Raw genomic sequence first — 21,921 nt, 5'->3', positions numbered from 1 at the left:
ATGATCTTCAAGTATTCAAGTGTTTTTTCAAAGTCGCAGCGCGCTTATGTTCATTCAGCTACTCTTCGTATATCTCAACCCAATAAGCCAAGTTATGACCAAATCGAAGTTCTCACCTCATTGTTGCGTACATATCCATCCTCCAAGATCATCACTGAGTATCTGAGACGCCCAATTCTCCAAGCTTCTTCTCAGCCGCCTCACACATGTCTGGGTGGACGACGTCCTCGACGGCGGCAAGTCGACGCATGATGCTGGCCACGCCGGCCTTGAGCTGCGCGTTGGCATCCTTCTCCTCTCTGAGGGCGATCGCCTGTTTAAGGAGGACAGAGTTCTGCTTTTTCATCTGCTCCTTGAGCTTGGCATTCTCATCCGACACCTTGTCGATCAACTCGGACATTATACCCTACTTGCTGCCCAAGTTCATCAACTACAGGGGAAGAGATTGTTAGCATACATGGCTTCAAGGGTTCAAAAGAATGTACTTACGCGGTCGTTGATACGGCTCCACTTGTCACTGTCGACCCTAGCCATATCGTCAAGCTCATCGGAGAACGCGTCAAGCCTTTTCTTGCAGTAGGCGTGGAGCTTTTCCTTGACACTCGGTAACTCTTCCTCGATCTTGTCAACAACAGGCTCCAGCTCGGAAATCTGGGCACCGGATATGGTGATCAGTTCGCTGTTATCTTCGATATCCTCCTGTTGTTGGTCGAGGCGTGCCTTCATGGCGGCGATTTCGCGAGATGCGTTGAACTCTTCAAGGGTTTCCTGCCAATCGCATCCGTCAGCCAAGGGTTCCAAAGCTGAGTATGTCTGTACCTCGATATGCACTTTGAAACCTCTGGTGCCACGACCACTGAACCCTGCTTTCCAGTTCCAGAGCAACCAATTGACCATCTGGACAGGCTCCACAAGATATGCCCAAGACGCAACTTAAAGGCAAGGTGGACTGTACTCCCGAGGTATACTGGTACGAGGCCGCGGTCCCCAAAGTCAAGGATGTGCCCAGGCTAAGCCTGGAGATATCAACCCAATGTTTCGACGGAAAAAACAGCTCCCTACGGGGGGCCCGAATTACGCTTCAAGCCGAACTGGATACCTTGGTGTTTGACTTTGAGAACCTGGAAGCGACCCAAACTGCAGCCCAAGCTAAGCTTGGAGATGCTCACATGAGCACCTGGATCAACAGTCTGGGGCCCAACATCCAAGGTCGTGGCATCTGAGAACAGACACGATGACCTGGGGCGTTATGTTGGGGTGCTTTGATGCTCCTGGCTCGCATGCGGGGAAGAGGGGGCAACAAGAGGAGTGCAGTCAAGGGTGGATGAGAAAAGAAAGCAGACATACCTGATCGAGAGGAGTCTCCTAGTTTGCCATATCTATGTCGGTCTATGGCGCTCAGTGAGACATGGTAGCTATTGCGGGTTTCGATCAATAGTTTACCGATATCCGCGCTTGAAGCATGTTGCGCTCCTGTAAAGTGAGCTTTGTCTTCTTGGCCATGATGAACGATCACCACAAGGATAAAGGAAGAAGCAGAGGGTTTGGCTGAAGTTGACCTCTGTAGAAGTGAGGGGATGATGAAGGAAGAAGAGAAGGGAGGAAGAGAGGGGAGAGAAGAGAGAATTTATAGGCAGCAGAGGGCTGGGCTGGTTACAAGAAGCGCACATTGAATCACAGTGGCCACCTTCTATTGTTCTCTATTCTGAATTTAGCCGCAGTGCTGATTGGGTAGAAGGTTGTGAGAAAGGTGAATGCTGTTTGGCGATGACAGCTGGCAGCAACTTGCAGTGGCATCTGGCAGTGCATTGCCAGTGTCATCCATTACCGCACTCTATCTAGCTAAATAACAGCTTCTCTTGGTTTTATTTACCTTCTGTTGATTCTGTCTTCTACGTAGGTATTCATTCTGTCTCTTTACACCTCAAGATCCTTGCCAAAACCCCAAGTGTTTAACCTTTGCTCTATACCCCTGACATCAATACTTAACATCAAGGTCCGAACTTTGTCGCCAATATGGCCCGCACCCGACCGAGTGCCCAGCGCCGACGCAAGATGCGAAAGAACACAGAGAAGCTTCGACAAGCGATCGCGAAGCAAGAACACAAAGAGACTGAAGCTACCGCCAAAGCTGCCGCCAGTTCAGCCCAGGCTTCGACCATCGAAAATGTCACTGAGGCTGCCACCGAAGCGGCCACCAATGCTTCAGCTTCTGATGCTAAAGACACGACTGGTGAAACGGAGACTCCTCGTTGCAAGCATCGTCATCTTCCTGTTAGTCTTCTCCCTCTATTTTTTCCGTCTTGGTTGAGCTTACATGCCCATAGGATCGTCACTACTACTATCGCGAGGAAAAGTTTGACCGCCGCTTTCTTGCCCTTGATCGGCGTATCAATGAACGACTTGATGACAATATTGCAAAGGGACGTGCTGCCATGGACACAGATTATCGTTCCCACAATAATGTCCTGCGCCGTACCAGAGAACGTCTAGCAAGACACGAACAGGAAATTCAGCGCACACTTCGGCTGGGATTGAGATCCATGGAACTAGAAGTCAAACACCTCAAATGGAGAGTGGACGAGATACAACAGGAAAACCAGACTCTCCGGGATGAAATTGAGCATGAACGTCGCCGCACTCGCCGCATGATGCTTGAGCTATACGAGTCTTCGGATTCCCAAGAGACTGATCATTCAGACTGATGCTGCAGAAGATGGTGGGAGATGTTTTGGGGGTGCTTGTCAGAATGAGTGATAGCGCCAGCCGCCATGCATGGGAGACCAAAGCAGGCCAAGGCAGTTCACAATGTATGGTAGTCAGCATAAGTCGAGAGATGGCTGAGATGTCTCTGATGCTCTACGTTGACTTTAACTCCTATCAGTATTCCCATATGATGTAATCGTCCTCCTTGGTTGTGCTGAATATCGTGAGCTTCGGCCTCCCCATTTCCCCTTCTGGCTGGCAGTACAAAGAAGAGCCTGACGTTAGGATAAATTAAAAGGCTGTTGATCCCCACCTCGTGAAGTTTCGTCTAAACCAAGCCGATGATTCAGTTTTTGAGCTGGAGTTGTATTATGATTTACGATATGCTGCTTCATCGAACAATTATGTGATTGCCAACACAAACACGTGTGTGACATTCGTTCAAAGGCCCATTCATCAGAAAACAGGAAAGATGGACACAGCAGGTGAAATGTCAACCAAATGATCTGCCTGTGAACTTTTGCTAACTAAGATGAACTATCTGCAGAGTGAAGTAGATAAGTCTTTTCAAAATAGGGGTCACAACTACCCTGAACCAGCAGCCACACTCGCCTCAGCCACACCTAGCGCCACATGCCCACTCAGATGTCCCTGGTCCCAGGAGACAACAGCTCTCAACACTTCAACTTACAAGGACCTGTGCGGTGCCGTTATGTGGTCAAGGTGACCTTTATTCCCTAGTTATAGTCGCCGGGAGATGACTCCAATATCGTCATGGATTTCGTGAGTATCTCATCGCCATCTGCCACTGCAACCACGACACCCAACTAATTGTTTCCATACAGTGGTCGCGCTTATTGAGCCCTCTCTCTTCTGGGGGCACCCGCAAGGACCTAGGACATGATCCTGCGAAACGACTTCACCGGTTCGAGAAGCAATATAGCCTCTTACTCGTGAGGACCAGCAAACCAGCCCATGCCGGCGACAAGCACTAACCAGAGTAGTCTGCTTGGAGAGCATCATCCAACCTATCTCGAGACAGCGACGCCGCCGAGACCCTCGAAATCCGCCTTCAGGAACTCACCAACATCCTAAGCGACGAGAGCCGAAGACCGTTACCGCATCCATGTATTCAATACTGCTCGCTCAAGCAAATCTACGTGCCCATTGGAAAGATCGCTACGACTTCGTACAATGAGTGGATCATTAAGGAGGCCGTCCTCTTCTTTGCGACCTTGATCGAGAGCGAGGAGGAAGCGTTTGTTGAGAACCAGACCTTTTCCGCTAGCCTGACGAACCTTCTTGTACGAATTACTGGCATCAACAGCGTGCGCCTGGGCCTGGATACCGAGTCTCGTGTCGTCGAGCTAGCATTTAACATCACAACCAAGATTCGGCTGGACCCGAGTATTCTACCAGCATGGTTCAAGACACACCGCGGCGTGGCGCTTCAGAACAGGGAGAAGGATGAGAACGCCCGCGATGCGTTCATTGGACGGACACAAAAGGCCGACTTCCCCCTCTTTTATATTCTCATGGACTATATCCATCATGAGGGTAAGGTGGGCGACTTTGCGCGAACAGGACTGCTCTACATCATCGAAGCAGCATCGAGTTCAGGACCGTTGGAACAATGGATTGTTGAAAGTGACCTATCAACTTTGATGGCGACAGGCCTTGGCGCTTTGTACAGCCAGCTCAGTCGGAAACTGGTCGTTGACCATCTTCCTCATAACCTACCCCCTATTCTCGCCTTCTCCGATTACGAACATCCTACATCCAACTACGAAGTCATCAGCTCATGCTCGCCCGAGTTCCAATCTCACCTTGAAACCTTCTTATCTCATCTATTATTCTGGCAAGACGTCTTGAACCACTGTCGGTCTGTAGAGGTCAAGTCGACTCTGCTGGAGCACTTCCAAGTTATTTTCCTTCAACAGTTATTGTGAGTTCCTAGCGACTCTCGTCCCGATCTACGCTAACAGTTTAGATACCCCTCACTACTTGAGTCCTCTGATATCGACGGAGGCTCGTCTGTGGCTGTTTTGACTTATCTTCGCCGTATCCTGGAATCACTCGATCATCCTGACATGATCAACCTCATCCTTCATTACCTCCTCGCACTCCCCGATAACATCGCTTCCGCCCGTCCTAGCTCAAGCTCGTCTGCCAGCAAGGCTCGCAAGAGAAAGTCGATGGACCTGGCCACGATGTTGGCAGAAAGGGCAGAACCCGCTGCTACGCCCCTACTCTTCAACCTGGTTGATCTCGTTCTTGCATGCTTGAGATCACGGAATCAACAAACAATTCATGTCACCTTACAACTGGTGTCAGCTATTCTTAAGAGACACCACCGATATGCTATTGTCACTCTGCTGAGAACTGATAATGTTCCTATTCAGAATGCCACTAGAACAGTAGGCGCTCAAGAGCAAGAGGTTGAATTCATTATGTCATTGGCGGGAACAATAGGAGGTGAAGATGACTTCGATGAGGTCTATCAACTTGTCCTTCGAGATACCATGTCTAGGCTTGAAGCACATCCTTGCTCCCTCAAGCTCGTCGCGCCCAGGGCATCTACGAGTAACCAGAGGCTGCCCGACAGTCTTCCTGGAGCGCCTAAAGAGGTTGCAGATCACACTCTGCGACCTGATGACCCTCTTCTCAACTCACTACTGGACCTCCTGGAGACATTCTTCGTAAATCAAGTCGAGACGAATTTGTCCGTCACTGAGACACTTGTTGACTTGGCGGTTTGCGGTTTTATGAAGATCGAAGGATGGTTGGCACGAAGCCCAAGCTCTTATATATATGATGAGGTTGAGAAGACGAGACGTAAGTCTACAGAGGATGAAGATGGAGAGAGTGAAGATGATGAAGATTTTGAGGATCTGCCATCACCAACCCCAGAACAAAAACAGCTACAAGCCATGGAACAATGCCGCCAACGGCCGCAATGGTCGCAGGCCTCTTTACCACGTGTTTTCAACGTTCTCAGAAGACTTGAAGAGCAGGTGGCTGCCTACAGAAGGAGTATTCCCCGATTTGACGAGTTGGTGCAACAACGGCGTGACGCCTTCAGGACTGCGGATGCAATGTTACACCACGCGGGTCCTACACCCAGGCCGACCCCCATCAGCGAAGATCCTCCAGATCGACCAAGCTTTGAAGCGGTATCGCGCAACGCATCACCCTCCCGACCGTCGGCACTGGAAGGATTGGCGCATCGTCTCCTGTCCGAATTGGGAACGCCGAGCCGTGCCAGCAGCCCGCGAGGACGCAAAGAGCTGGGTCGTAGCTCTGGAAGTGGTAACGCGACACCTGGAAAGTCTGTGCTTAGTTCCAAGGAAGCGTCTCATAGTAGGGGGCGAGGCACTCCTGGACGTAGCCACTCTCCACCAAGAACGCTCGAGACTATTGATTCGGCGCAGAAGGCCAGGGAAGAAGTGCTTGCTCGACAGATGGCAGAATTTGCGGCCATGGACCAAACTATCCTCTCTAAGAAGGTGGGATTGCCAGATGTCAAAGTTGAGCCTATTCCTCTCAAATTTGACAGGAAGCCAATGCCTGAGCCTGTAGAGAATGAAGCTGCTGCGGCGGGGGAGGGGCATACTGAGCAGGCTCCCTCTGAAGCTGATGAGGACCAGTTTGAGGATACTGTGGCTGATCTTACTGAGCAATTACCTGTGGAGGCGAAGGATGAGGATGATGCGAAGACGGAAGATACGGAGACTGATCTTTCTGACGCTGAGACTGCGCCTGAAGTTGCGGAACCGATGGAACCGGTCGAGTCAGAGGTTGAAGGCACCACGTCGGCTGATGCTGAAGAAGGCGAATCTGCAAAGGAAGTGGAAGTCGATGAACCCGAGAGCAAGGACTCGAAAGCCGATGAACCTGAGCCCAGTGAGTCCGAGTTTCACGACCCCGAGACCAAGGAAGACGAACCAGAGAAACCCAAGATTGCGACACCTCAACGAGAGACTCGAAATATGGATACACCAGAGCCCGAAACTCCTCAACCCAGAGAAGCAAGGGAGAACACAACGACTGTTTCAGTGTCGCACGTCGTGACCAATGTCATCATCCTACAATCCTTCCTTTTTGAGCTAGCTGCCCTTATTCAAGTCAGAGCAGGTCTATTTGATGAGGTGCGGTTCGTATAGCGTGGGAATTTGGACGCGAAGTGCATTTGATCGAAAGAACTTTCTTACGAGTCATGAGAGATGGCATGGGCTTACTTATAGATGGGAGAGGGATTATTCTTATATTATAGATACCATGATCGCAGCTTTGTGTCTGGTCAAACGTGACATTTTTGGGGGTTGTGGATCGTAACTTCGTGTATTCATGTGAACCCAACGCCGGCTATATGTATATATCTATGCAATGTAATCATTAATTTCATGTCATCGTTTCATCCCATTCTATCCACCGTCTTATGACTCCGTCGACGGCCTTGATTCCTTCTCTCGTGGCGTCCACCTCGAACCACTCACGATGCTCTCTCCCACAAGCATCGCATTTTTCGGCGTCTTTCTTGAGACCCATGCCTGCCAATTCGATGTGAACTAAGCGTTCTACTCGGTGCACATGCTGCGTCATATGGGGAACCACGCCAGATGATTCCTGCGACCCAGGGAGATAAGGGTAATATCGCAGGATCTCAACTTCATGACCGCACTGGCGCTGCCATTGATTCAAACGACGCTGGACATTTGCTGCGCGACCGATTTTGAGAAGCATGGTGTTCTTTGACGTTGATGGATCAGCGGCTGCGAAACTTGAAACAGCGTTACTAGCGCTTCGAGATCGCGGTGCTTGATTCGGTGACGGTGGAGAAAGAAGCGAACGTGCGGCGTCAACTGGAGCGGCTGACGACTGGGATGTAGGTGTGAGCCAGAACATGTAGATGAAACCAGGTTCCTCCGAAGCGCCAAAGGGACGAGCTAGTTCGGCCATAAGCGCTGAGGCGGTCTGGGTGTCTATAGTGTCGGGAATGAAGTCTTTGATCTGTGCTGTCTGCGAGCCTGTGGATTTGCGCGAGCGTCGAGAGTTTTTAGCGGAAGAGTTGTTTTGCGATGCGGTGAGATGTTGTTTTGAAGTGCGCTTGGGCGGTACCGAAGCTGATGTTTTCTGGACTGGACGAGGTTGAGGTCGTGAAGGCTGGGGCTCCTGGACATCTTGCAGAGGCACTGAGAAGCAGCAACACAGAAGAGACTGCTTGGGCTGCGGTTTCGGTCTCGGCGCGCTCTGCTTTCGCCCTTCAGTATCTCTCCTATATTTCTTTTTCTCCTGCAAATCCACCAATCCCAACCTATCCGCAAGCGTATCCAAACTCGTTCGTCCTTCCAAGATTGGCGTTGATGTAGCTCTAGGTCCCGGACTCGAATGCGCCGACATATTCGCCTGCTCCCGATGCTGCCAGCAGTAGAGACTCTCATCACGAGGGTCTGGAGTAACAGGTCTTCCGCGCTTGTCAGTCTTGGGCGCCGTCTGTTGAACGGCGCGACGGCACGGGCGGCCATTGGAGGTTAATCCTCGACATGTTCCGTTTACGGCTTTTGAGTCGGAGCGGTTGAGGTAGGACTCGGGGGTGTTTGCGACAAAGGGCATTGTATTTTGGTAAAAGGCGGTGGGTAGGGATACAAGGGAATGAATGACGAGAGGAACAAAGAGAGAGAGAGAGAGAGAGTCTGTTTGTTGGTTGTTGGTTATGGGCGATTTATTTCAACGAGGGAGGGAATTGGGCCGTGAAACAGGGAAGGAAGGACCCTGATTAGGAGGAGTTGGAAAATGAACTGGGGTTTCTTGTTTTTGGACATCTTGGCTTGGCTTCTATGGATGGCTGAAGTGGTTGATATTCTTAGACTATTAGTGGTTGGTGAGCGAGGCTGACACGACGGTGATGGAGAAGGGAGTGGGTGAGGTTGATGTGGCTGTGCGTGGCTGTGTTGCAGACGTAGGCTGAATGAATGAGGCAGCCTTTTGTGGCTAAATATTACGATGGAAAGATATTGTAGCAAGTGAGTATTTGATGTTTGTTCGTACATTTGTCTCGGTGGAAGTGATTTGGTGTTGACGATGATGGTGTGGTGTTGTGTTGGTAGTGTAGTTATCCATGCCAATCAATGCCGTTTCAAGGTGGGTGAAGAGACGCTTTTATATCCGTCAGCGAACCCATGATTTAACGGACAAATAATAACCTCCCAGTAATCGAATTGAGTTATCCAATCAACTCTTCAAGGTCTTGACAATTTAGGCGTCTGAACATACTCATGCGAAGCTGGGTAGGTATCTTGCTGCTGATATGGAGGAGTATGAGAGACAGAATCATGCACAGCAAAACTGCAAGAGAAGCGAAGATGGAGTTCCACGGTTTCAAGGTCCAGGGGGCGCTATGAGAATAAAAGATCTCATACATTCTGATTTGAAAGATCGCAACGCCATGTCGCCAACGCCTCCTTGATTGCATGCTTGAAGTTAAATTGCACAGTGCTGACCCGTCCCTCATCCACAGACATGATACCAATTCCAAATTAAAAAAAGAGAACCCTTATAAAATTGACGCCAGAATGATGATGATGATGATGACGATGGCTGACCAACTGAGCTAATCCACCGTGTTTCTTATTCCCGCCCAGGACGCAACTCATCCACCTTGATGGCCCTGGATCTGTAGCCACAAGCCATAGAGGTTCCTCACTACAGCGATGGAGAAGGCGACGATGGACAAGACGTTTCTTCAGGTGCTGCTTGGCTCATGAAATTGAAGCCGACGATACCTTCAGCAACGATCTTGTCTCCAGAGGCCAGCCTTGAGTATACTGAAACACGTCTTCCTATGATCCCATCACCGCCAACCTCAAGTGATAATGGCCCTTGAAGTGGCAACTCGACGTACTCGCGAGACGTCGGAGGCGTTTGGAGGGAAAATTGGCGGAAGAGTCCACATTCGTTGGCGTTTCTTGTCAAGTCACCACTAGAGCTTCTGGAAGTTAATACCGGACTGTAGGGAAGCAGAAGGATGAGACTTACTGAATAACAACGTATAAGTCAGAGAAGCCCTTGATACTGCACTCTTCACCTGGTGTGAGTCTTGCGTGTGTTGCTCTTGAGCTCGAAGGACTTCCGGGAGTGTGAAAAGCGAGATCACCGCAAATATTGGATGAGATAGAGTTGTTGGGAGGATTGAGAGCGGCGAGAGCGCCGCCTCGAGGTCTGTTTGTGTTTTCTGGGCCGCACATGGTGATGTCGATGACTTGGTCAGTGTACATGCACTGGTGGAACTTGGTGATGCAGAGATTAAATGTTCAAGATCAGAATATAAAACGAAGAGAAATAGTTCATTAAGAACAAATATAACTATTACAAGATATACTCACTACTAGCTGGTAGTCTGAAACTTGCCGTATCTCTCTCGAAGTCTCTCATCCAAGTCGAAGCCATGGACAAGAACCAATCACTGAGTCGCAAGACCTAGCGTCGTTCCCAATTGGGCAACCTTTATAGGCGACAAGGTTCTGAGGCGTTAGCGAGTATGAGCAAGTTTGCGCAATAATTAGTGCGACTCTCTTCTCCATCAACAACACAGCAAGCAAACACCTTGATGAACTCGAGTCCCCGGAATACGTACCAACCAACTACCGAGGAAGCACGCAACAAGAAGATATTATTAATTGCTAGCTCTGACGCAATCGCTCTCCATCATGTTCTTCTCTCGGATCCCGCTTCTACCCCTCTTCTTCTTTGTCTCAACTTCCTCCTCGTCGTCTGAACCTGATCTTGCTTCTGATCATAATCAAGCTTATACTGCTCTTCCTGATAATATCCAGTCGTTTTCTGCCATGTCTGTTGGTACTTACTCTCTTCCGGCGTTGCCGTACGCCTACGATGTGAGTTCCCCGCTGTGATATCTATCGTGAAAGTATGACAAGTTGACCATGACAAAAGGCCCTTGAGCCTAGCATCTCTGCTCAAATCATGGAGCTACACCATAGCAAACATCACCAAGCCTACGTGACAAACCTCAACGCCGCGCTAAAGAACTACGCAACCGCTACTTCAACCAATGACATCGCCGGCCAGATCGCCCTGCAATCAGCCATCAAGTTCAACGGCGGCGGTCACATCAACCACTCTCTCTTCTGGGAGAATCTTAGCCCTTCTAGCTCTACTGACTCCAAGCCCGAGAGTGCTCCTACACTTAGCGCTGAGATCTCAAAGACGTGGGGTAGCATTCAGGCTTTCCAGGAGGCATTCAAGAAGACACTTCTGGGATTGCAGGGTAGTGGATGGGGATGGCTTGTTAAGGATACGCACGGCCTTCGTATTGTTACGACAAAGGATCAGGATCCTGTTGTTGGAGGAGAGGTTCCTATTTTTGGTGTTGATATGTGGGAGCATGCCTACTACCTCCAGGTACGTTTTACTTCCAACGAGCCAAGAAAACGGCTAATACTGTGACAGTATCTCAACGGCAAGGCTGCTTACGTTGACAACATCTGGAACGTCATCAACTGGAAGACTGCTGAGGCTCGATTCACCGGCACCCGCGAGGACGCCTTCAAAGTCCTCCGCGCCTCCATCTAACCAACGATGATATCGCAAAGGACACAAAGCTATTGTGATCAGCATACTCATCCCGTCGAATTAGCACAAACAATAGAAAAAAGCCCTCAGTCTCAAGACTTTCCTCTCAATATGCAGTGAAACCTCCAAACACCATGGCAACGTGCTCTACTCGTGACACTCAGTCTCGGGTGGCTACCCATGCATCTGACTCGTGCAGCAGGACGCCGTGTTCTGTCTATCTCTGTTCTAATTCTGACCGCCAAAGCCCGTTTTCCTGAACCCGTTGCGTTCTGTGCAATTTCACCAAGGAATATGCAGGCTGCCGTATGCATGTCTATGTACGCCACGCGTCTAAATGCGCACACACAGCAAACGAGAAGCGGTCTGAGGCAACCTGTCGTGAAATCACTGTGACACCATGAATGCAAGCTACAATGCCGCTGTATCTCGGTACAAGCTTTTCTTGTGTATTTCCGGATCTGCTTTGTTCAGCTGTAAATATGAAGTTTTGTGTCGTGTCTGTGTTATAGCATCCATGCACGGGTGAGCTTCACGTTCCCGCACGATCGGAAGTTGAGATCGATTTGCATCAAGAAATTTTGCAGAAGATAGTAAAGTCTTGTATTATACGTTGTCGCTGGATGTGACAGTGAGACGTTATACTGATTCACCCGCTTCACTCTGCCAACTCACATAATCCCAAGTCTATCCGCCACTTTTGACCTCACGGGAATTACAAACGGGCTGAAGCATCGGAAACCGTAACGACTCCCGTCGCCACGGTATGGTCCCTTCAGCAAACAAGCAAACAAAAACATCCAACACAATGGCATTGCCGGAACCCGAAGTCAGTCAAGCAACGGAACGGGTAGAATGATCTCCTAGACGGCTAGACGAAACATACATCGCGGATAGACACATCTCCTTAATAATGGCATCGCGGTCTTTCCGGTACCACGGCATGGATGCGGCATCAGGGGGTTGGTTGGAAAACTCGTGCGAGGCCTCAATGAGAGGTATAAAGAGTCGAGATGAAGCAAGACTTTGAGGAGAGAGAAAATCCTCAGAGTGAGACCACTGGAAATTATCTGGCGCTTCTTGTCATTCGTTTTTTTCTGTTCAACTCATTTGCCGTATTCTCAATACAGTCGCTTCTGGAATCTTCACTTTTCCGGACATGTCTTTCCTCGCTCGCCTCACCCTCGTGGTGCTCTGGTAAGTGTTTCTTATTGTCTCTCGGCTGGGAGGGATGCTGACTAGTACAGGGCACTGGCTGTGTGTGCACAGGAGACAGTGACAGTGACAGAGACATCTACAGTCACTGACACCGTCACCAGCTGTCCCTCCGCTGGCTTGAGGTTCTATCCTCGTGCTGAGGCTACAGTGACTGAGTGTGCGCTCTCCTGCTACACTACCGTCTCTCAGTGTACTTCTACCCAGTACCTTGGCACTTCTTCTGGTATCGAGCTTCCGACTGGTTCTTCGGTTATCCTGTCTAAGTCTGAGACTCTCACCAACGTCATCTCCCTCCCTGATGTTTCTATCCCTTCTACCAGCATCTTCGCCAACACTTCTGCTTCCTACACCTCTACCCCTGAGACTTCCAGTGTCGTCTCCCAGCCGGATGTGTCCATTGGGTCAAGTGCTCTCGCTGGAGGGACTTCATCTGAGCTGGAGTCTACCGTGTACGGATACTCAACCAGCACTGCCACTTTGGAGGCGACTTCCGAGATCGTCAGCAACCTGGAGACTATACCTACCTTTGCCCCGAGTGTTGACTCTTCTGCTCTTGCACCTGGCACCACTCAGTTCCCGCAGGGCGAAGAGTCTACAACAATCTCTGAGGTCACAACTGAACAGGTTCCTGAGTCTGCTCCCTCCGATACAGGGTCGATCTCAACTGAGGGCTTGAGCACCGAGACTTACGTCTCTCAGCAAGGCAGCTCTACCCTCTCCGAAGACACTGGCGCTTCTACTATCCCTGAAGGAGTCTCAACGACTACACTCAAGTCAGTTATCACCAGTCAGGTCACACTTACGGAGAGCATCTCGACTGTTTACAATGCCTCTGCGGGGGTATCCACATCTGAGGAGATCACTGAGGCCATCGACACATCCACCTCAGCTGGCGGTGCTAGTACTGAGACAGGACAAAGCCCTGCTTCAACTAAGGATGTCAGCTCAGGTGTATCCGTTCCTACTGCTGGGTCCACAGCTGCTGGAGTGTCTACTCTCACAACTGAAGCTCAGATTTCCACCACTGCACCATGCACGTCGACCAAGCACACTCACATCTACGACAACACCACCATCATCCACAGCACCGCCGATCAAAGCGTTGACTCTTCTGCTTTGGCTGGATCCTTCACGTCGGCTTCTTCCCTCGCATCTGAGTATACCTCTGCCACATCCGAAGTGATCGAGCAGACTACAGCTCCTAGTGCCGAGACATCAGAGGGTCAAGCTGGAGTGTCCACTTCAGAATATCTTGAGAGTACTACCGAGACAGCTGTTGGAGCCCAGACTACTCTTCCTACTGAGTTCATCCCCATCGAGTCCACCACTGCTCAAACAGACTCTGAGATCGCCACTCCCTCACAACCCATCGAAACACCACTGCCTTCTGCAGAGTCAACCGGTCCTCAAGGCTACGACTTCGGACCCAGCTCCAACGACGGGTGGCCCTCCGCTTCTTTCGCCTCGACCGCTGATGCGGCAACTGGCTTTACCACTCTCCTTACTACAAGTAAGGCCACCGAGGAGTCTTCTACCACTACTGGTGTCAAGGAACCCAAGTATGAGCCACCTGCTTACGAGCCTCCTTCGTACCGTGAGCCAGGTTATGTTCGTAAGCGATGGGGTTTCTAGTGGTGAGAAGATGCAATAGCATTTTATGCTTTCTTTTTCTTTCTTTCTTTCTTTCTTTTGAATGACTTGATGTCTTTCTACTTATTTGATTGGGCCTTTATTTGTATGGGATACTTACCTTGGTATTGGCATTTGATGGGGGTAGATAATTGATAGAAAATACAACGGGGTGGTTCTACAAGTGTTCCTTGCCGTGAAAGATGTCTGTCCCTGCATGAGACCCTCGACGTGCTGTATAATGAGTGATAGACTCCTCTATGATCCATCAAAAGTACGCGATATGTCCACAGATGATGAATATCTATCTTACGCCATGCATATTCACTCCAGCATCCAATTCATCATCCAACGACTTATAGTATCGCTACGCAACCTCCCAATCCATCGGTTCAACCATCCACTCCCACTCATCATCCCCCTGAACCTCTCCCATGCCCATATATTCATCTCCATCATCCCACTGCCTCTCTGTCGCCTCCTGTATCCTCCCCGCCGCGATCCCATACCCAATCTCCAAGCCCCCCAAGATCTGCCCAACAAGCCACGTCAGATCATACATCTTTAACGGCGGCGTTTCCTTGCCCTCAGTAACGTCCTTCCAACGATTACGAAGCTCTTTCGCCTTACGAAGGGCTTGGCTCACTTCCCCTTTCCCTAGCGCCTCGTGGACCGGACAGTCTGGCATTTCTAGCTCCGTGAGTACATTTTCGTGATATGTGTGATTTCCCGTTTTGTATAAATTGCCGCGCGATACTGATATCCCGAAGACCATGAGGAGAAGAACAAGCGCTTGTTCGATCCATGCGTAAAACTCATGGAAGTCAACTTTAAAATTCCGCTCCGCGTCTGTGACCAAGAACCCAAATTCCTCTGGATTTAACGCGCGGTGGTACGAAGTCTGTAGATCGATGTACTTCCACCGTAAACGCTGACAGGCTTGTTCGAAGCGGTGAAAAGCCTGGGTTGGGTTCAAGCGCGTAGTCGATGTTGTTATCGAAACCGGGTTTCTTGGAGGGGCTGAGGAGGGTGGGGGGCGTGAAGGTTGAGAGGATGCGCGTACAGGCTGTGAAGATGAGCGCGTTGAAGGAGCCGAGTTTACGAGGCGGGAGCGTCCGTTTATGGCCCAGATTGAGTCTTGAAGACCCGTTGGTGCTTTGGACATATCGATTTTCGGTGCCGAAGAAGATATGATGCTGATTTGTGAGGGTGAGGAATTACCATGAGCGAGATGCCGCGTAAGTGAATGTAAAGCAGATGAGCGCAGAAGCGCACAATTGGAGCTTTCAATTGTTCGAACAGCTTCCCCAGATTCTCTTAGGCTCATATGCCCACCCTTGGAGGGCTACTCTCTCAACTCGTTCCGTGAAGCCGAATGTCACAATGAAAGGCACTAGCCCGTGAATTTCATAACCACCAACTCAATGTATGCGTCTGAGGTGCGATTTAGAATGACAAACTGTTGGTTAGCTCTATAAATTACATGCTGTGGCGAACAAAGGAATGAATGAGATTATGAATGAACGTGAAAGTGCAAGATGAAAGAGAACAACTCTCAACTCAGTCCGTGGTTGACGGCATGGGATTCGTAGTGCCTGATTGGCCAATCCATCGGCGGTTAACGGTTGGCTGCACCAAACAAACGCACTGAAACAACACCAAGAAATCATCACCAACACGAAACATACTTCTTGTTAGTAATCATCATAGATCCATGTCGTAACCATATCTGTATTGATATATACAATCTCCACGTATCGACACAGCTAGCTCAACCAGCTTCCACTACCAATCCCATGTCCAGAAATCAATCAATGGCCTTGCTCGCCTAACAAACACATCATAAGCTGGCCATGCAACTAAGTAAGGCGACAGCACTCAATCATATATGCACCCCAACTCCCTGCCCTGGATGCTCTGTTCCAGACGCTATCCTGATGACCCAACTCAAAAGCAACAAAATAAACACAACTCCATTATTCACGTCCGGCCTCCTTGTTCGTTCGTGATCGACAGTTTATACAACGGCCCTGCCTATGTAGAATCGCGAACCTTCTTGGTAGCCTTGGCTGTACCAATATGAGTGTTGTGCACCTAGTCCTGTCAGCGTTGCGTTTACGAAACCTGGGAAGCTTAGACATACCTTTGTTGCAAATCGAAGACTCGTCAATGTTTCCTTCAAGTGCTGCTCAAGAGGCGACACCATGACAAACATCAGGGTCTTGCTGTTGCCGCCCAGACTGTACTGCAGCAAGTGTGTCAACTTGGAGTTGCGGTATGGAATGTGCCCTGAACCTCGACCAAGGGCCTCAATGACATCACCAAGACAACTGAGACTCTTGTTGATATTTTGTGTCTCCTTCATACGGTCGCCCTCGGCCTGCGAATGCTTGAGACGCTCGGAACCAGCCAAATCGACCAGGTTGAGCGTACCTTCGCAGCGCTCCCCTGTAGCTGAGTTCTCTCCGATGAGCTTCAGGATGAAGATACTGTGAGAACGAGATGATCGCTCGTTGGCCTTGGTGGCAGCCACTGATCGATTGTTCTGCGCCTCTTCAAGCATCGTCTCCACACTTGATGGGCTGTCGAGACGGACTGACGTGCAGTTTGTGATGGTTGTCTGCTTGCGAGCTTCGTCATGCCGAATCTCGAGCCTCTTCGCCGATCGCTCATTTGGCGTCAACAGGTCGTTGAGCTCCTCGTTGTACACCTCAACAAATGAACCCTCCATTGTGTACTCCCAAGACTTCTCCTTGAGCTTGGTAATGGTGTCGTAGATCATGTGGGTGGCACGAGGGATCATACCGTCGTTTGAGGACATAGTGTGTGTCTTTCCTGATCCAGTTTGACCATAACAGAAGATACAAACATTGTATCCGTCAAGGGCACTCTGGACAAGCTGAGAAATCTCGCCAAAGATCTCCTGGTTCTGAGTGCCAGGAACGAAAACCCGATCAAACTCGAAGGGGTAGTTCTTTCGTGTGATCTGTCCCAAACTACTCTTCTCCTCAGGGCCGGCCAGAACAATTTCAGCAGATGTCTTGTCATCGGGGAACAACATCTTGGCCTCCTCGCCCTCACCATTTCCAAGTGCAGGTCGCACACGGCACATAACTCGGATGTTGCCCTTGAGCTCCTGGTACTTGTTGAAAAGTACTCGGCGTTCCGTCTCCTCCTTGATGAGTTTGTGTTGGGCCTCTTCTGCAATGCGCAGAGCTTCTTGGAGACGCGCTTCCATGCTGGAAAAGGAGTCGGATTGTGCCTTACTGTCAGATTCCAGAAATTCGACGTGCGATTTTAGTGAGTTGATCTTGGCCTCGAGAGTTGTGTTGGCTGCTGATAGTTCGGCGATGTTGGTCTGCAGGCTGTTCTTCAATGTACGCTCCCGCTCCAAGTCTCCTCGAAGGCCTTCCACTTGAGAGTTGACTTCTTGAAGTTCCCGGTCCTTCCTCTGGATAGCTATTCCCATGTCTTGATGCTCATTGCCCATTCGAAGTCGTAGTTCCTGGATTTCGCGGTCCTTCTTCTGTCGCTCTTCGGCCAGCTCTTGATGGTACATTCTTGTCAGACTTTCGATCTTTTGCTCATGGTCTTTCGTCTCTTGCTCTTTCAGTCGGTCCAGTTCTCTTCGAAGCTCGTCGACTGCTGTTCTGTGCTGTCTTGACATATCGTCGATCTTTTCTCGGTGCTTTCGTTCCAGGTCATCCACTTGTCGTTGGTATTCCCACTTCTGTTTTTCCATCTCATGTCGGATTTGACGTCCCTCTTCTCTTGCTGCGTCAAGATCGGACTTGAGTGCGTCGTTCCTCAGGTCGAGTTTCTCTCTGTCACCCTCCAACTCTTGCACTGTAGTCCTGATTAGTAGCTGGACATCCCAACCCACGGTACTACCTACCTCGCTTCTTGGCAAGTTCAAGAGCATCGTCTTGTCCCTTTCGTTCGCTCAGGGTGGTATTTACCATCTCCTTGAGCTCTTTGAATTGAGACTCCATATCAACTACTCGGCCATCGACGTCCCAGGCTACATATGATGTTAGATTAGAATCTTTGTTCAAAAACGACTTGCTAGGAGAGGTGTTCTTGACGGGCGATGTGAATTGTTTGACTGGCGATAAAGACAAGGACTCTTCAAATTCATTGAGCTTCCTCTTGACTCTCTCGTTGCTCGGTGGCTTCAGAGGGACTGCCTAAGGCCGCTCTGACGAAGTCTGTCGAGAGGTTGAAGCTGACATGGGATTCGGGTCATCTCTACCACGGCGCTTGCATGGAATATTAGAAATATGTGAGGTGGTTGAAGATTGTGAAGACTGTCGTGTTAAGGGTCGGGAAATCGCTTGACTTCCAGCAGGGATTTCGTCTTCAAGACTCATTTCAAGGAATTTTGAAGTCAGAGAACTATCTCTGATTGTTGGCAATGTTGCAAAAGACTGTGAGGTTCTGATCTTTTTGTAGGGAAGTGTGGTGATAGGCTGAGATGTATCTTGCGAAAGTGTCGTCGTACCATTGTTGGTTGGAGCTTCGTATCGGTCTTCTTCACGGAGAGCATGGGCCGTTTGCGGCCGAGGCGCTTGACTCTTCGATCGGGCATGGCCAGGACGTCCGTTGACGCCGTTGACTCCGTTGACTCCATTGATTCGTGATGTGGCTGTCGGAGCACCGTTTCGAGCTGCCTGGTTTCTGCTAAAGACATTGGAAGATGCGCCGTATCGTGACTGGGTGGCCGAGGGTTGCTTGAGCTAGGGAGAATTAGTAGCTGTCATGCGATTGTAATGTCCAGCAGAAGCAAGCCCTCTAATAACGAGGGCGCAAAGGATCTTGACTCACCCCGGAGGACATTCCGGCCAAACTCTGGGGCCTCATATTTGACCTAACACCGGCCGCGGCGGGAACATGCGATGTCGGCTTTGAAGGATATTCGAGGGCGCGATCAGAAAGAGGTTTACGCTTCGGGTCGGATTGTGATGCTGCTTTATGTCAGAGAGAACCACCATGAGTGCTCGTTGTGCATACCTGGTTGAGGAATCTCTCGCTTCAGATTCTTCAGAGCCGACAACGAACTTGCTGTCGACGCAATGCGGGCATTATGTTGCGATTCGCTCCATTCCGTGAGTCCACCCCCCGCAGCCCCTATTGACATCGACATCGACGGTGCCGGCAGTCGACTAATCTTGGAGCTCCTAAATGTCTACACCCAAGAATCATCAGCTTCTGAAACATGAGGGCACTAGGTAAACAACGTACCGGATTCTCCTCCATGGTGAAAACAATGCGCCCAAACACAGGGACCAGGATATGGAAAACAAGGAGCAGTGAAGCACCCGTATAAACGGCGGTAGCAGGAGGCGTTGCGAATATGCGAAGGATAAAAAAAGAGTAGCGTAGAAAGCAAAATGGTATCAGTACACGCTTTGTCTCTAGCTCATGGGGAGCTACGTGATATTATGGTTGGTTTCGTGAAGAGCCTGATGCGGGATAGCTCGGTTGGAGATTGGCGATTCGAAGCGTTTACTTGTTTATGTAAACACGTTGCCGGGGCAATGGGTCCGAGTCGCATCTGGAGATGCCCCACCAGCCAATGAGCCGTGTTGCAACATGAGAGATAGGATAATTGCGCTTGACAGAATGCGACCCTGCTAAAGAATATTATTGATCAATTGGCAATACTCTTGTGCAGCGACTTCTTCCTCTTATCGTAGTGGCTGTAGCATTCTGGCACATACATCATGCTGCAGACAATGCCAAAACGTCTCCAACGCTTCACGCCAGGGCTTGAATTTAATTGTGTTGAAGTGCCAATAAGTCTCTCGTCAGAAATAACTGGGTGCATGCCTGCACTGGCAATTCAGATGTATCTTGAGCTCGTAGCGCGTTCGTATTGAGAAAGTTCAATCCAAGAGGCCAACCCTCTAAGCTCTTGGTCTTGGGCCAAAGCTCAGAAGAGATGTATAAGTAGAGAACTGGGCTCCCAGTGAAGCTACTTCCAAGAAGACCCGTACAAATAGGTCAATCACGATTGCAATTGACAAGGAGCTTTTGTCCTTGATTCTATACAGTTAGCATATCGCTTTCAGACCATGGAAGATATGACGGATCAGCCAAAAATATCGGGCTCCGAACTCGTCGGAGCTTTGAAGGATGCCAAGTCATCACTCCACCATAAACTCAAGCTTCTTCTGTTACCAGTAATTGATCCTAGTCACCCACCCTTTTGTTTGTGAGAAATGACATGGCAGTCATTGAGGTAGAAGTTACAAGACGGTTAAAACAGATCAATTAATCATTGAATTCTCTTGCCAGAGACATATCGAGCCGTGTAATACCTAAGATCTAAACCCAAAAACGTCGCCGTCTCGCTGACTCAGCACACAACGTTTCGCGAGAACAAGCCAACCTAACGTGGGGGCCACATATTAACATTCACATTCACATGTCACCCTCGATCCATGACATGACGTTCAATAGATGCGCTGTCGCAGAACTTGACCTCGCAACGCCGTCCCATTAGTCCTCGCTACGATATTCCGGATCGCCTTCATCATACGTCGCTGGCAACATAACATAAAGAGATAGCTCCCAAGCTCTTCCATGTCTCGATAGCTTTACCCCTCCGCTTGTCCTCTTTGTCCTTGTCTTACACACGATCACCAACAATATGGAAAAATACAGCCAATTTCGCGACAGAGGTAGAGTCTCCCACGGATTAATAATATTCACATGCTAATCATTCTTAGCAACGGGCATTGCGCCGTTTCTTCCCGTCTCGACGCCCGTATCAGCGCTTGCGACATTCACACACGCCGCTCTTTTCCTCTTCCGCCTCCCATTCTTCATCGCTTACTTCCTCGGCTACTTCCTCTTCTTCCACTTCCTCCCGCTGCCAGTTATCTTTCGAAAGGTTGCACTATGGGGATTGATGGCCATACCGGGAATATGGTGGGTTGACCTTCAGCTCGACGGTGTCAAACGTGGCACCCTTGCCGACCAACCCCGCGAGCGTTTCCCGCACCCTGGCTCAGTTATCGCTGCCAACTTCTCGAGCCCTATCGATGCTATCTACCTCGCTGCTATCTTCGACCCAATCTTCACCATTTCGTACCCCGATACTCGCAAGGTCCAGCGTGTGAGCTTGCTGGGTGCTGTGCTGGCAGCTCTCTCGCCTGTGAAGACTGGCCCCCCTAAAAATGCGAAATTAGTCGAGATCAAGGATCTTCTAGACAGCAACCCTGGACAGATCGTTGCTGTTTTCCCCGAATGTGGTACCACCAATGGCAAGGCTATTCTGCCTTTCAGCCCGAGTATCCTTCAGACTCCTGCCGACGTCCATATCTTCCCTGTTAGCATTCGATACACGCCCTCCGACATCACGACACCAGTGCCTGGAAAGTGGTTCCGCTTCTTGTGGGATCTCCTCTCTCGACCAACGACGTGTATTCGCGTGCGCATTGCTGAAGGCCAGATCAACACCTCTGCCGCCAAGACGAACGGTGTAACACCTTCCTCATCCGAGCTACGCAACCGTGGTGATGCTAGTTCCAGTGTCTCCCCAGACGAGCAGCGTGTTCTTGATCGAGTAGGCGAGGCACTCGCCAGACTAAGCCGTGTCAAGCGGGTTGGCCTTACAATGAAGGATAAGGCAGCTTTCGTGGACGCTTTGAACGGAAAGAAATAAATACTTATGTAAGAGTTGGAAGATCTAGGGTTGATATGATCAGCAGAGTATTCCTTCGTTTAAGTAAAGTTGAGTTTTGAGTTCGCATTGCAAGGAGCTATAGGAGGTCA

The 21,921-nt window shown here is 49.9% G+C and overlaps 10 protein-coding genes across 10 annotated transcripts; 5 read left to right on the top strand and 5 right to left on the bottom strand.

Annotated features, from left to right (window-relative positions):
* Positions 1–151: 151 nt before the first annotated feature.
* On the bottom strand, positions 152–897 carry FPRO_11709 (uncharacterized protein; the record flags this gene model as incomplete). The annotated part of the gene is made up of 2 exons (XM_031221215.1): positions 152–406; positions 490–897. The coding sequence occupies 2 exons, from the start codon at positions 895–897 to the stop codon at positions 152–154; spliced, it is 663 nt and encodes a 220-aa protein (XP_031086796.1).
* Positions 898–2,016: 1,119 nt separating this feature from the next.
* Positions 2,017–2,705, top strand: FPRO_11708 (uncharacterized protein; the record flags this gene model as incomplete). Its single annotated transcript, XM_031221213.1, has 2 exons — positions 2,017–2,274; positions 2,328–2,705. The coding sequence occupies 2 exons, from the start codon at positions 2,017–2,019 to the stop codon at positions 2,703–2,705; spliced, it is 636 nt and encodes a 211-aa protein (XP_031086795.1).
* A 775-nt stretch (positions 2,706–3,480) lies between these two features.
* On the top strand, positions 3,481–6,869 carry FPRO_11707 (uncharacterized protein; the record flags this gene model as incomplete). The annotated part of the gene is made up of 4 exons (XM_031221212.1): positions 3,481–3,489; positions 3,552–3,659; positions 3,711–4,651; positions 4,697–6,869. 4 exons carry the CDS (start codon positions 3,481–3,483, stop codon positions 6,867–6,869), a joined length of 3,231 nt encoding a protein of 1,076 aa, XP_031086794.1.
* Positions 6,870–7,107: 238 nt separating this feature from the next.
* Positions 7,108–8,319, bottom strand: FPRO_11706 (uncharacterized protein; the record flags this gene model as incomplete). The annotated part of the gene is made up of 1 exon (XM_031221211.1): positions 7,108–8,319. One exon carries the CDS (start codon positions 8,317–8,319, stop codon positions 7,108–7,110), a length of 1,212 nt encoding a protein of 403 aa, XP_031086793.1.
* A 1,089-nt stretch (positions 8,320–9,408) lies between these two features.
* Positions 9,409–9,950, bottom strand: FPRO_11705 (uncharacterized protein; the record flags this gene model as incomplete). Its single annotated transcript, XM_031221210.1, has 2 exons — positions 9,409–9,691; positions 9,742–9,950. The coding sequence occupies 2 exons, from the start codon at positions 9,948–9,950 to the stop codon at positions 9,409–9,411; spliced, it is 492 nt and encodes a 163-aa protein (XP_031086792.1).
* A 462-nt stretch (positions 9,951–10,412) lies between these two features.
* Positions 10,413–11,295, top strand: FPRO_11704 (putative manganese superoxide dismutase precursor (sod-2); the record flags this gene model as incomplete). Its single annotated transcript, XM_031221209.1, has 3 exons — positions 10,413–10,598; positions 10,657–11,124; positions 11,173–11,295. The coding sequence occupies 3 exons, from the start codon at positions 10,413–10,415 to the stop codon at positions 11,293–11,295; spliced, it is 777 nt and encodes a 258-aa protein (XP_031086791.1).
* A 1,159-nt stretch (positions 11,296–12,454) lies between these two features.
* Positions 12,455–14,145, top strand: FPRO_11703 (uncharacterized protein; the record flags this gene model as incomplete). The annotated part of the gene is made up of 2 exons (XM_031221208.1): positions 12,455–12,492; positions 12,543–14,145. 2 exons carry the CDS (start codon positions 12,455–12,457, stop codon positions 14,143–14,145), a joined length of 1,641 nt encoding a protein of 546 aa, XP_031086790.1.
* A 364-nt stretch (positions 14,146–14,509) lies between these two features.
* Positions 14,510–15,307, bottom strand: FPRO_11702 (uncharacterized protein; the record flags this gene model as incomplete). Its single annotated transcript, XM_031221207.1, has 1 exon — positions 14,510–15,307. One exon carries the CDS (start codon positions 15,305–15,307, stop codon positions 14,510–14,512), a length of 798 nt encoding a protein of 265 aa, XP_031086789.1.
* Positions 15,308–16,176: 869 nt separating this feature from the next.
* FPRO_11701 (putative kinesin-related protein KLPA) lies at positions 16,177–19,398 on the bottom strand (the record flags this gene model as incomplete). Its single annotated transcript, XM_031221206.1, has 7 exons — positions 16,177–16,236; positions 16,286–17,988; positions 18,038–18,163; positions 18,644–18,878; positions 18,967–19,106; positions 19,153–19,327; positions 19,384–19,398. 7 exons carry the CDS (start codon positions 19,396–19,398, stop codon positions 16,177–16,179), a joined length of 2,454 nt encoding a protein of 817 aa, XP_031086788.1.
* A 1,396-nt stretch (positions 19,399–20,794) lies between these two features.
* FPRO_11700 (uncharacterized protein) lies at positions 20,795–21,811 on the top strand (the record flags this gene model as incomplete). Its single annotated transcript, XM_031221205.1, has 2 exons — positions 20,795–20,825; positions 20,874–21,811. 2 exons carry the CDS (start codon positions 20,795–20,797, stop codon positions 21,809–21,811), a joined length of 969 nt encoding a protein of 322 aa, XP_031086787.1.
* Positions 21,812–21,921: the final 110 nt, after the last annotated feature.

This window comes from Fusarium proliferatum (genome assembly GCF_900067095.1).
Source record: "Fusarium proliferatum ET1 genome assembly, contig: FPRO_scaffold010, whole genome shotgun sequence".
Lineage (NCBI taxonomy): Eukaryota > Fungi > Ascomycota > Sordariomycetes > Hypocreales > Nectriaceae > Fusarium > Fusarium proliferatum.
The sequence above is the reverse complement of the archived record's forward strand: the minus strand, read 5'-3'. Positions and strand labels throughout refer to the sequence as shown.